General features: G+C 37.1%; 1 protein-coding gene across 2 annotated transcripts in view; it reads left to right on the top strand.

Annotated features, from left to right (window-relative positions):
* Positions 1-14,088, top strand: part of CPED1 (cadherin like and PC-esterase domain containing 1) — a 387,681-nt gene extending 373,593 nt beyond the window's left edge. Inside the window, exon 22 of one of the 2 annotated variants that reach the window (XM_073619808.1) lies at positions 11,947-14,088. In XM_073619808.1, coding sequence (XP_073475909.1) covers positions 11,947-12,120 — 174 coding nt within the window. In that variant the 3' untranslated portion in view covers positions 12,121-14,088. Of the gene's footprint in view, positions 1-10,646; positions 10,776-11,946 lie in introns of those variants that run through there. The other variant, XM_073619809.1, reaches the window with a different exon arrangement.
* The last annotated feature ends 573 nt before the right edge of the window (positions 14,089-14,661 follow it).

The following is a 14,661-nucleotide window of genomic DNA, read 5'->3' as shown; positions in this document are numbered from 1 at the left end:
CAGAACGGGGTGGAACTCTGCTTTCAGAACAACATTTCACAAAGAGTCACCTATATCCAAAAAAGTGCATACAATTTAAATTAAATAGACAAGAGCCATGGAACTGTATAAAACATTTTAATTTTTTACTACTCCCAAGTAACATTTCATTAAAGCCCCGTATACACGATCGGACTTTCCGACAACAAAACCATGCAATTTTGTCCGAAGGTTGTTGGCTCAAACTTGTCTTGCATACACACGGTCACACAAATGTTGGCCGACAGTTACGAACATAGTGATGTAATAGATGTACTACATGGTTTTTCAGCTCTTTAGCGCCACCCTTTGGGCTCCTTCTGGTAATTTCGTGATAGTAGAAGTTTGGTGAGTGTTGATTTGCACTTTTCTTTTCACGTTTTTCATTTAGCGATTTTAAGTTTGTTTCTGAACGGCCGTTCGTCAACCAGACATGTTGCAGAATCGGAGGAGATAATGTGTTATTTATTATTGGCCTTGGAGTTATTGCTTTGACATTTTTTTTTTGGTTGAATAATGATTTGATTTGGTATATTTTCTATATTTTTGGATGCATAGAAAAAATGCACTTTTTGGTTAAGTTCTATTGGCAGATAGCATGTCTCTTTTTTTTTTTTTTTTTTATGCACAATTAAAAAATTGTGGAGAATAATACTTGGCTATGTGTTTTACTTCAAATGACAGTTTGGGAGTAGGCAGTTACATTTTTAAAAAAATACAATGTAAAATTGACAAGGGACACCAACATAGTTGTATCTTTGATCTTATAAACTACGAGATAATGGTGTTGTGGTAACTTGCACAAATAAAAAAAAAAAATAATAATAATATTATTCTTGATATCACTAGAAAAAAGAAGCCTTTGAAAATTTGTTTGCAATAAGTCCATCAGTATCACCGGCAAAGCAGCTTCATTATTATCCCATTAACCCCCTGGCAGTATTCCCGAGTCTGGCTGGGGTGGATTTTCAGTACCAAAAGCGGTAACCCCGAGCCAGACTCAGGATCGCATCGCTAGATCCATGTACATTTTACTTACCTTGTCCCCAGGATCCTGCGATGTCTCCCCGCACTGTGAGCGAGCCATCCTCCCCTCAATCTATCATGGAGCCGAGCTCTGTTCCCTGCGAGCGTTGCGACGCATGGGGACGGAGAACAGCGGCAAATTCAAAAAGTAAAACACACAATACATATACAGTACACTGTAATCTTACAGATTACAGTACTGTATCAATTTATTTCACATCCCTTTTGTCCCAAGTGGTCTGTCCAGTTCCCTGCATGCAGTTTTATGTCATAAATACTGTTCTTTTTGCCTGGAACTGGAGATTGTCCATAGCAACCAAAACCGTCCTTTTACATCAAAAGTGGTTTTAGACCAGCTAGAAAACAGCGATAATAAATTAGAATCACTTGCAGAATTGAGCGATAGTGATTTGTGGGGAAATCCGTCATCAAACACTGAAAGTAATGACAGCGACAATTCTGCAAATTTCAGTGTTTTTGATTTGATTACATTATTGAATAATTTTTATTATTATTATTATATTATTATTTGTTATAATTTTTTATAGTTATTTATTATATTATAATTTATGATTTTGTTTTTCAAACTTTATCATACCCGAGATGTCTACTAGACTCTTGTTTGAACAGATTTAAGTGTGTTATTCCTAAGAAATACAGACCTACAATATAAAACGCCAAATTTCCATGCAAAATAATTGTACCGCTTTCAGCATCAAAAATCAGAAATAATCATACCGCCAGGGAGGTTAAAGAAGAAGAGAATTGTGCCCTGCATTTTGAGATTTCATAATTTGCCACGTCACGAATGTTAATTCTCCATTACGAGCGCTAGTTTACAAGAGCGACCGCTTCTGCTTCCGAGCATGCGTGTTTGTACTTTGGACTTTTGTCTGACGAACTTGTGTACATATGATTGGAAAATCTAACAACACACATTTGTTGGCGGAAAATTTTAAGACATGCTAGCCAACATTTGTTGGCGGAAAGTCCAACAACAAATGTCCAATGGAGCATACACACAGTCGGATTTTTCGCCAACAGCCTGACATCCAACATTTCCTGTCGGAAAATCCGATCGTGTGTACGGGACATAACAGTTGCTATTAAGGACGAGTCAGGAGTTTGGTCTGAACCTAGGTTTGGACTGAACTTTGGCTGTTTGGGAGTTTGTATAAATGCCTGAACTCTGCCCTTTCTGTTCCCTATTTGGCAACCATATAAAAAAGGGGTATTTTTACTTCTATATATGACAGCTTCCTGCTGTCAGTGGTCCCTAAGGAAGCCGCCGCTGCTTGCACGGAATATGGGCATGGCCATATTTGGTCAATGATGTCACCACCATTTCTGCCCCTTCCCTTTATGTGGCTGAAAATAGCTCATGGAGTTATCATCCTGATATGAGTACAGTTGTAGTTGGTCATGTGCACCTGGTCATCTGTTTTTTTTATTCGCCAGGGGCCATTGTGATTGACAATGGATTTACAATGAGGGACTTTTAAGATTTTTATTTTTTTAAATAAAGGACTTCTTAAACAATAGGTGTCTTTATTTCTAGGTTACTATTTTTTTGTACTCCCACACATGTGCCTTAAGCAAATGCCCCTGAACCAGAGTATTGATCTTTTACAGTGGTAGACAGATGTATATTTAACAAAAAAATTGAGTTACTGCCTCGTGGGGGAGCAGAAAGCTGCCATAAGATTGTTGTCTTGCTATCATGCCTGTGGCCACTATTCCATTTTACCTTTTGTTAACTCTATGTTGGTTTCTGGTGTATTCGTCATGTTTTCAGACTGAAAAGTGCTGAAATTTTCCCCTTGCTAATTACAAAGTAATCACTGACCTTGAAAAGCAACCAAAATTATCCACATACAAGCTCAATTTTCCAAACCATTGTCATGAATCTGATGTACCTATGGTAAGCTACTATGTCATATTATCGATAGCCATATAGAGCTTCATAAATTTTGCCCTTTCCAGAGCAGGCTAAGCATGTTTGTAGCAGCAATTGTATATCAGAACCACTGAGGATGATTTACTAAAGACAAAAAGACTGTTGACTTTGCAAGGGTAGTTGCATGTTGCAAGGAAATCATTCCCAGAGCTTAGTGAATGAGATGAAGTCCTGTTGACTTCAATCATCCAATCATGTGCAAGCAAAAAATGCAGTTATTTTCCTTGCATATGCTTGGGTATTTTTCTATGATGAAATGTCACCACATTCACTAAGCTCCCGAAAAAATTGTCTTGCAAAGTGCAAATTCCCTTCTACAGTGAACAAGCTAGTTACCTTTAGTATATTAACCCTACTGTCGTAGCCACCCTGGCTGTATGAAAGAACAGTATATATAATATAAAACTGCATGCAGGGCACTGGACAAAGCACTAGGGACAAAAGGGATGTGAAATGATTTCATACAGTAAGGTAATCTGTAAGATTACAGTGTATGGTATGTGTTATGAATTTTCTTTTTTTTAAATTTGCTGCAGAGCTCTGCCCCCGTGCGTCATGACGCTTGCAGGGAACGGAGCCCAGCAGGGAGAGGCATCGGGCGGAGGACACAGCCCGCAGACACAGTGGGGGATCACAGCCCGTGGACATCGCAGGATCTTGGGGACAAGGTAAGTAACCTGCACCAGGATCCTGCAATGTGGGGTTACCGCTAATGGTACTGAAATTTGACCCGGAGCCACACTCCAGAAAACCGCCAGGGAGGTTAAACCAAGCATGTAGCTACTGAATTATTTTTAAAGTCTAAACGTTCAAATCCCCTTTGTTTGGGGTTAGCATTTTAGTTTTAAAGGATCAGAATTACCAAAAGGCAACTAGCCTTAGAAGATGAGGTCAGCACTGTTCGTTCACATTTCCCTTTTAGTACAACTTTCTTGGACAAATGACTAATGACCAATGATGATCATTTAATTGCAACACGTAATCTTACAGCAAGTGAGATGTTGGATTACTACCCACTTTTGAAAAGAGGGGTAGATCATTTCACCGCTTATACATTAAAATAAAAAAAAAAAATTTTTGGATAGAGTGGGGATGGGTTAGGGCTTAGGGGAGGTTTGCTTGGGTCTCCATTGGAAAAATCTTACCTTATTTCCAGTTGGCCACCAGATCAGTAATGGTCCAAGAACTGCACATTCTAGTAAGAATTTCCAGAGTTGTGAATTCTAATTTAATTTGGAAACTTGCCTTTTCTGTTCACTATTTTTGTGAACAAATCATACAGAATTTATTGAAATATTCTGATAGCTCATTATTGCTAGTTTGACAACTCATGTCTGATTTGATGACACGTCACTCTACTTTGCGTTAAACAAATAATTAGTGGTCATGTCAATATGCAAGTCAATTACTGAGCCTGAATAAGTGCAAATAAGGCTTCAGTACATGATGTGGTTTAAAACACACAGTTGCAGGAAAATATTAAATGTGTTTGTAGTCTAGACTTCTTTGACGAGGTCACATACACCACACAGATTATACATCAATGCCAACTACCCTGATGCCTAATATTGGCAAGTGTTGCTTGGTCTCCACCTCTTTAACATTTGAGTTTTTCACGTATCATATTCTCTTTGGACTGTGAGAGTCCATTTATCATTTCAAAAACATGGATTTGAAGAGTGCAGCGGTTATTGTATAGTTAAAAATGCAGCTTTATTATGTTACAATTGTACTATAACCTCATATGTATAATATTCCAGTCCCCAAATGCTTCTTTCTACCCAATGTCTAGTACAAAATGTCTGTACAATAAATTGGCATTTTCATGCAGACTAATTGTAAACAGCCATCATCTGTAGCTACACTGTAAATGCAGTCTGGTGGGATTATAACTATCTGATTAGAAGATGACTGTTTTCTGGGCAGATAATTAAATGAATAAATAAGTCACATATTTGGCTTCATGTTCGAGTAATTGCTGCAAAACTTTATTGACCTAATTTGTCTCTATCAATGTGTGTAATGACTAGGAGACTGAGATGAAGATGAATTTTGGATGGTCTTTACTGGACAAAATTCTCTTACTTGACAGCATTTCCACATAATTGATAACTGAATACTTTTTCCTAAAAGTTTCAATATGGAAAAGAAAAACCTTAATGGATTTAATATATAAAACCTAAATGTAAAACCTTGAATTGTGTTTGTAGTTTTGTTCAAAGATTAAAGTGTAATATAAATAACGTGTAATGATATTTTTTTTATTTTATTATATTTAAGGTGCAATTTATGGCCATAGTGAGGTCTAAAAACTAGTGTAAAGGATGGTTTGGTAGTAGGTTCCTAGTTTGCTTACCGATCCTGATTCTCTTTAAAATAGGGTTAGCAAGAAGGATAAAACAATGACTGTGTGTGCCTGTGCCTGATAAAAATATTTCAAGGGTGATGATAGCTGATGATAGTTTAAGCCAGTGAGATAATTAACAGGAAGATAATCGACTTTGTAAATGGTAATCAATATTTACTGTATCTAGTTCTTTTGTGCAGGGTCTCAAAATTCCCATTCCAACATGAATTTTCAGGTTCTTTTTAATGTGCAAATTGTAGAAAACATGCAATACTGTTTTCATGCAAACGTCTAACAAAACACCTCCTTAAAAACAATTTAGTAGACTGGTAAAAGGCTAGAACCTTAGCTTTTTATTGATATCTTTTTGTTGTTCCTGTTTATTCTGGGTCAGGAAGTGAGGGGAACTCTCCCCAGTTGAATCACAGACAGCAATAGAAAATGTATGGCGGTTCTAACTCCTTCCTACTCTGTCCACAATGAAAAACATTTTTGGCTGGTATTTAACTGTGGACTTTTGTAGACCAGCACAGAATTTCTGGTGAAATGGATGCATAATTAACATTTCACCATGACATCCATGTAATAAATCAGCTCCAAATGCCAAATTTAATACTATAACTCCACAATATTATTGTTCAACCAATCATAGCTATAATAAAGAAATATGGTACGCAGTACCAATCGATCGGCATTGTACTATATGTCTTGGCTGTGACACACTGTAAATCCTCAGTCTTGCAGTTCCACAGTATTACACATATACAGTAGCACTGCAAGTCCTAACTACATTAATTGCCAGAAGATTCTAAAGCCTCATACACACGATTAGATTTTCCGAGGGGAAATGTGTGATGACAGGCTGTTGGCGGAAAATCCGACCGTGTGTATGCTCCATCAGAAAATTGTCGGATTTTCCGCCAACAAATGTTGGCTAGCAGCTTTTTAAATTTTCCGCCAACAAATGTGTGTTGTTGGATTTTCCGATCATGTGTACACAAGTCCGTCAGACAAAAGTCCAAAGTACAAACATGCATGCTCGGAAGCAAGGACGAGCCAGAAATGGTCGGTCTTGTAAACTAGCATTCGTAAAGGTGAATTAACATTCGTGACGTCGCAAATTATGAAATCTCCAAATGCAGTGCATATTCTCTTCTTCTTTAATGGGATAATAATGAAGCTGCTTTGCTGGTGATACTGATGGAGTTATTGCAAACAAATTTTCAATGGCTTTTTTTTTCTAGTGATATCAAGTATAATATTATTATGCTTTTTTTTTTTTTTTTTTTTATTATTTGGACAAGTTATCACAACACCATTATCCTGTAGTTTTTAAGATCAAAGATACAACTATGTTGGTGTCCCTTGTCAATTTTACAAATTTTACAATTTGTATTTTTTAAAATGTAACTGCCTACTCCCAAACTGTCATTTGAAGTAAAACACATAGCCAAGTATTATTCTCCACAATTTTTTTATTGTGCATTAAAAAAAATAAAATTAATAAAATTAGACATGCTATCTGCCAATAGAACTTAACCAAAAAGTGCATTCTATGCATCCAAAAATATAGAAAATATACCAAATCAAATCATTATTCAACCAAAAAAATAATGTCAAAGCAATAACTCCAAGGCCAACAATAAATAACACTTTATCTCCTCCGATTCCGCAAACATGGCTGGTTGACGAACGGCCGTTCAGAAACGAACTGAAAAGTGTGAAATGAAAAGTGCAAAATGAAAAGTGCAAAATGAAAAGTGCAAATTAACGCTCACCAAACTTCTACTAACACGAAATTAGCAGAAGGAGCCCAAAGGGTGGCGCTAAAGAGCTGAAAAACAACGTAGTACGTCACTACATTAGTAATTGTTGGCCACGGTTTAGACGGTTTTCAACGGTTTTGTTGGCCAACAATCCGATCGTGTGTATGAGGCTTTATTTATATATACTGCACAGAAGCTTGCATTACATAAGACCCTACTTTCAGTCTTGTACAGCAAGCTGCAACTTGAATTCATGCAAATCAAAACAATATAGGTCTCGTCTATATATACACATTAACTAAACCTTAGTATACACCATATTATTACTTAGTAAGTGCATATGTATATGACTTGCACAAAATAAAATAACAGGCAAGATCTGTTTTGATTTTAGTAAAATTGGTGCATTACCAATTTAACAACTAAACAACAAGCTCCAGCATAAGTTGTATAAATAACACCATTGCTTGCCAACATTCATAACCATAATTGTGGTTAGCCTTGTTAGATAGGCTTGCTCAGACACTCGAAGGCTGATTGCATGGCCTGTTCCCAAAACTCTACAAGAGTAGAGGGCAATTATGATTGAATATTAGAGTATCATATACATATCCACAATGTAAAATCATGAGGTCCCAGATCATTTAGTAGCAATGACATTCTTAAGCTGGTGGGGGTAATTTGTGGTCCATTCAGGAATGTAAGTAGAAACACTGACATGGCAAATGTTGGGCACACCACACATATAGCAAAAATCTGAATATGTACTGATGAATAGGTATGGTCCTGATGTTAGAATCGAACGTAAGTCTGACTCGAACATCAGGTGTTCATTTGTCCGTAAGTGCAGGCAATGTATTAATATATAAATATATATATATGTATATATATACCATGTAAATATATATATATATATATATATATATATATATATATATATATATATATATATATATATATTGCATTCAGTGTAGATTTTATATATACAGTGCAGGCAGTCTAATATATATATGTATATATATATATATATATATATATATATATATATACAGTGCAGTCAGTGCAGAGTATATAATACAGTGCATTGAAGTGGTTAAGGGGAACTCTTTGACAGAAATAAGAAAATAACGCATGGCGCCCCTCCAAAATCCATACCAGGACCTTTGGGTCTGGCATAAATTTTAAGGGGAGCTCCATGGCAAAATTTTTAAAAAAATTGGCGTGGGACCCCCAAAATCCATGCGAGCACCCCCCCCTCCTGAACCATGTTGATGGGGACAAGGGCCTCTTCCCGGCAACCCTGGCCATTTGGTTGTCGGTGTCTGCGGGCGGGGGGCTTATCGGAATCTGAAAGCCCCCTTTAATAAGGGGGCATCCAGATCCCACCCCCCCATGTGAATGGGTAGGGGTACATTGTACCCCTACCCATTCACCAAAAAAAGTGTCAAAAATCGACAACCACAACAGACAGTTTTTGACAATTCCTTTATTAAAATTAAATAAATAAAGTGTACAGTGATGTCCATCCATCTTCAATCACGCCACCCGACTGATTGAAAAATAGAAGAAAAAAAAAAGCTCAGTTTCGATGGGAGGTCTCACGGCGACTGTTGTCTCTTGGCTGTGACAGCTGGTATATAGGCAAGGGTGGGGGCGGCGGGCCCATCCCCCAGTGACGTAACTGAGTGACCCCACCCCCTTCTGATGTCATCTGATGTCAGACAGGGCGGGGTCATCAGATTACGTCAGCGGGTGGCCTCGCCCTTGCCTATATAACAGCTGTCAAAACCAAAAGACAGCAGTCAGCGGGAGGCCTCCCATGGAGGTGGAGTTTTTTCATTTCTTTTTTCCCCTTTCCTGGCCTGCCTGGCTGCTTGCTCGGATAAAGGTCTGGTATGGATTTTGGGGGACCCCAAGCCAATTTATTTTTAAATTTTGGCGTGGAGTTCCCCTTGAAATCTATGTCAGACCCAAAAGGCCTGGTATGAATTTTGGGGGGACCCCACGCTGTTTTTTTAATTTTGGCGTAGAGTTCCCCTTAAAATCCATACCAGACCGGCAATACATTATAGCCGCAAGCAAGTTTAAATGACATTTTTTCCTTTAGAAATGTCATTTTGCTGCGGCACTGTTCTACATATTGCACAGATGCGCCACTTTACAGGCAGACCAAGGGGACCCCCAGGCACGATATTTAAAGGCATATTTCATTTTTTTGTTTCGCTTTAAGCATTATTAAAATCACTGCTCTTGAAAAAATGGTTGTTTTAAAAACTGTTCGTGTCCCGTAGACTTTAATAGGATTTGCATGTTTGCTCAAACTTTTTTGCCTGTTTGCATGTTCTGTTGTGAACTGAATCGGGGGATGAACAATGACAACTATAAATAAAAAAAATGACCATATGAACTACTACAAATTTATGTGGTAATGGCATGCTGAGATGTGTTTTGACACCATGCTTGTTTTCTGCCTATGCTCATTTGCATAATAAAGATGACATGTCTGTGTCGGTGACAAATACAATTGTACAGCACACTATATACAACAGCAATATACTGTATATTGGTCATACCAGGATACAAAGTCTCATAATAAAACAAGAGATTTTTTACATTAAAAGGAAAAATGTCTGATCTGTACATATGTTCAGAGATTAGTATTATTATTATACAGGATTTATATAGCGCCAACAGTGTACGCAGTGCTTTACAATATAAAAAGGAGACAATACAGTAATAATAAAGTATATACAGTAGCCATACTGATCCAAGTTATGTTTCAAGCTGCACAAATGATCTTTATTGCATGCTAACATTGGTACAATATAATTATACATATCTCACATCTGATGGGCAGCAATAGTTACAATCTTCAGAGACCAGCTTGGGTTATGCATAAACGGCTTCCCCACACACTGACCATGCATGGTCACTATCTTGGTACACCTTTTTTTTCTTCAATGGATAGAAAGGGTTCTCTGATTGGACAAGGTGGAGAAGAGGGGTGGTGACATCCATTGAAAAAACCTGTGTGCAGAGGGGAACCTCCTTGCATGAACCGTGTAGGACCCAGAAGATTTTGTTAATCACTGTAGTAGTGCCAACTACTACAGTGATTTCCAGCTTCCCCAGCAGTCCATCAGGTGTGAGATATGCATATTTACATTGTGCCAAAGTGGACCAATGAATGTATGCGATAAAAATAATTCCCGGAGCTCAGCTTTAATGTGAAATCAGGTTTAGTAATACCAAACCACAAAATGAGTTATGCTAGAAGGGGATAGTTTTTTTTTTTTTTTTTTTAAGCTGAACTGTAAAACTTTGGACACAAGTTAGCATTCAGCCAACACATATTCTTTGCAACCTCCATTTTGGTGGAGTTTACAGTTCAAGTGGAGCTTTGCACATAAAGTAAGTAGCATGTTTTCTCCAATAAGAAGTCCTGGTATTTATTCTTTACAAAATGTAATGGTAATTTTTAAATTACATAATTATTTATTGATGCCTAATAGATAATGAACTCTAATTTCAGCCCTGAATCTAAAGCCCCGTACACACGATCGGATTTTCTGACAGAATTATATTGGATGTCAGTTCAAAAGTCCAAAGTACAAACACGCATGCTCGGAAGCAGAAGCGCTCGGTCTGGTAAACTAGCGTTTGTAATGGAGAATTAACATTCGTGACGTGGCAAATTATGAAATCTCCAAATGCAGCGCATATTCTCTTCTTCTTTAATGGGATAATAATGAAGCTGCTTTGCTGGTGATACTGATGGAGTTATTGCAAACAAATTTTCAAAGGCTTTTTTTTTCTAGTGATATCAAGAATAATATTATTATGTTTTTTTTTTTGTTTTTTTTGTGCAAGTTACCACAACACCATTATCCCATAGTTTTTAGGAACAAAGGTACAACTATGTTGGTGTCCCTTGTCAATTTTACATTGTATCTTTTAAAATGTAACTGCCTACTCCCAAACTGTCATTTGAAGTAAAACACATAGCCAAGAATTGTTCTCCACAATTTTTTTATTGTGCAATAGAACTTTACCAAAAAGTGCATTCTATCCATCCAAAAATATAGAAAATATACTAAATCAAATCATTATTCAACCAAAAAAATAATGTCAAAGCAATAACTCCAAGGCCAATAATAAATAACATGTTATCTCCTCCGATTCCGCAACATGGCTGGTTGACGAACGGCCATTCAGAAATTAACTGAAAAGCACGAACTGAAAAGCGCTAAATGAAAAACGCAAAAAGAAAAGCGTGAATCAACACTCACCAAACTTCTACTAACACAAAATTAGCAGAAGGAGCCCAAAGGGTGGCGCTAAAGAGCTGAAAAACCACGTAGTACATCTAGTATGCCACTACGTTCGTAATTGTTGGCCAACATTTGTATGACCGTTTGTATACAAGACAATTTTGAGCCAACACCCTTCAGACAAAATTCCAGGGTTTTGTCGGAAAGCGGAAAGTCTGATCATGTGTATGAGGCATAAGTTTGAATATCAAGAAACACCAATGTATTTTGGAGATCCTGACTTGCATTTAAACTAAAACTCTCTATGTTGCTCATGAACCTTATGGTGTTAATGTATAACTAGAAGTGATGGTTTGATTTCATGGGCACAGTGAATTTTTTTGAGGGTCACAAAAACCAAATTTGCAATGCAGAGCAGACAGCATGCACTCAACATAGATGAACCTTCTTGTGCAATCAATCTCTATTTACAAAAATAAAAACTTTCCTTTGACAGAGCATGGAAGAAGTTATAAAATAGTTATGACATTTCTGACATTCTTTGTGTACATCATTTTTTAGGTTGTGAAAACCAAGAAAGAAAACAAAATTAAGTTATTAAAAAGCTATACACTTGGCGGCAAAAACTTTCCTCGAGTCCCAGACATTCCGTCAAATCTGAAATCCCCATATCATGTTCAGGGTCCAGTGAATCAGGTCTATTCTGAAATCCTTCTCAGCAGAATATGTGCATGAAAATAGAAGATGACAATCACGCATGGCGAGCCCGGTCAACTCAGCCAGAAATGTCCCACCGGTGCTGTGAGTAGTTTGGACACTTTACAAGCTTCCCTGATTGGCTGTCGACAGTCAAGAGAAAATATGTAAAAGTTCTTTGGACTTTATGGATTCAAGACATCCCCAAATAGATATGTAGTTTTATAGTTGAAGACAGAGAAACAGGAGGGGGCTTTTAAATACTGCCAAGTTTTGGAAATGTACAATGCATTCCAACCATTCGGATATAAAATATAGTTGGTTTGTGTTTATATGTAATTATTGTGTAAAATGTAAGATGTTTATAACAGATGTGTGTACAGAACTTTGTTAGCAGGAAGAATTGTTACACCTTATACAGAATTTTAAATGAATGTATAAAAATCGACCACAGGGTATTTCCAGATATATGTATAATCTATAAATAGGTTTATGTATATACAGTATGTATATGTGGTACCTGCTGCTCTTACTGTGTGCAACATTTCAATGTTTTTTTTTTACTTTAACCAATATTTCAGTGGGGCGTAACCAACTATTTTTTTTTCAAGCTCATTGCTTGATCTTACATAAGCTAAGTATTACTGAAATGTTCCAAGATATTTAAAGACATTGGGGCTGATTTACTAAATGCAAATAGGCTATTCCCTTTGCAAGGGAATTTTACTGCAGCTCAGTTAATGAGCTGAAGTTCTGCTGACTTCCATCATCCAATCATGTGCAAGCAAAAATGTTTTTTGGTTGTTTTCATGGGTGTTCTTTGCAAAGTGATCTTTAGCTAAGCTAAGGGAAAATTCCCTTGCAAAGTGAACAGCTAATTTGCCTTTAGTAAATCAACCCAATTTTGTCATTTCTGTTTGATAGTGATGGAGTAGTGGTGTAGTAAAACTACAGTAGCCAGGTTTGCTTCTCTAAGGCTCGCTGATAGGTACTAAGAGCCCAGCTGCATTAACACTCCCTGAAGGATGTGTCATCCCATGTGGGCATTTACCTCTCTAAGAGGCTTTTTGAACTAGAGGGGTCTGTGTGAACCTATTTCAGGCAGATACACAGCGAAAATTTTTTATTTAAGGAGTTGTATGTAAGAATGTCAGCACTTAAAGAGTAAGTTCACCTTTTCACAAAACAATTAAACCGTAAACTAAGACACTAGATCCTCAATCCCCACCCCTGATCCCCGTTGTACTGACTACAACAGGTTTACAGGATGTAATGTGTTCACTATTTAATTTTTTTCTGAAAAGGTGAACTTACACTTTAAGTTAAGTATTACCCTAAAAGTTCAAGTGGTTGTTAGTCTACTTTTTTGGGTCCACATATAGTTAGGAGTTAATTCTATAGTTAGATTAGAAGGTAACATTTTAGGAGAAGAGTTTAAAGGCCCCTTAGGACTTGTGTGGTCTGATGATGTGCATTAAAACATACTGACACTTGCTACTACAAAGGATTGCTCTGGACCACTTTGCTGATAGTGACAATGGTAAACTATGCCTAGCAAATATGTGGTGGCTTGGCCTCTACAGCCTCCTTCAGGGGTGTATGTGACAGGGTGACAAAGCAGGAGCACAACTGAAAGATTGTTGTCGCTCCATACCAGGACGTTTCTGAACAATGACCTTTATGGCAGGATCATAAGGTACTATGTTAATAAAAATTGCCAATTTAAAGAAAAAATAAAACTACTTGAAATTAGGTTAACATGTTGAAACCTAAATGAGATTTTACTGGGTTTAGGTCTACGTTAAAGATTAAAGCTGCCCATACACCATACAGTCTGGGTGTACAATGTCTGCTAAATCTCCTTTAGGCTTACCAAAACTATGTAATATAAGGAATTTTTGAAGGTATGCTGTATGTTAAAGGATAGGAGATTGTGCCCACATCCCTGGGTCAGACAACTTACAGAAAAAGGGTTTTCCTCTAATAGGACTTTATAAGGCAAGAGCTCCTCAAAAATGATAGAAAATGTTTGTAAAAGAGTCCTTTTTATTTCCAAAAGTTTCAAGCAGGAAAAAATTGCTTAATGGTAAGACTACAATTGATGTGAATACAAACATTGATACACAATACAATGTCATACATGAAACCACATTCTCTGTCTAGTGGAACACAAACTGAGTATACCCAATGAATTTCAAGTTATGGCGTTAATCTTCTTCATCAGTTGTGGGTGGTTATGAGTAAAACACTATTATTATGTACCTGTGTAGAATATCATGAGTATTGCATCATTTTAAAAACAAGGAGTAATTGCTGCCATGAGCCAGAAAAAGGCCAAGGGGTGAAGCACACGACAGATCTGGCCAAGCTCACTTCCAGAGGGCACTCAGCCCAAACCCCCAATGGAGGCGCCACACCATAGACCAGTAAAGTCAGTGAATCTTTGCTGTTTCATTGACATAGAGAAAATTAGATTTGAATCTTATCGTGTATCAGTGTTTGTATTCACATCAATTGTAGTCTTACCACTACGCAATTTTTTCCTGCTTTTAACTTTTTCAAATAAAATGTACTCTTTTA

Source organism: Aquarana catesbeiana, linkage group LG03 (assembly GCF_042186555.1).
Source record: "Aquarana catesbeiana isolate 2022-GZ linkage group LG03, ASM4218655v1, whole genome shotgun sequence".
NCBI lineage: Eukaryota > Metazoa > Chordata > Amphibia > Anura > Ranidae > Aquarana > Aquarana catesbeiana.
This window is presented reverse-complemented; position numbering and strand designations above follow the sequence as displayed.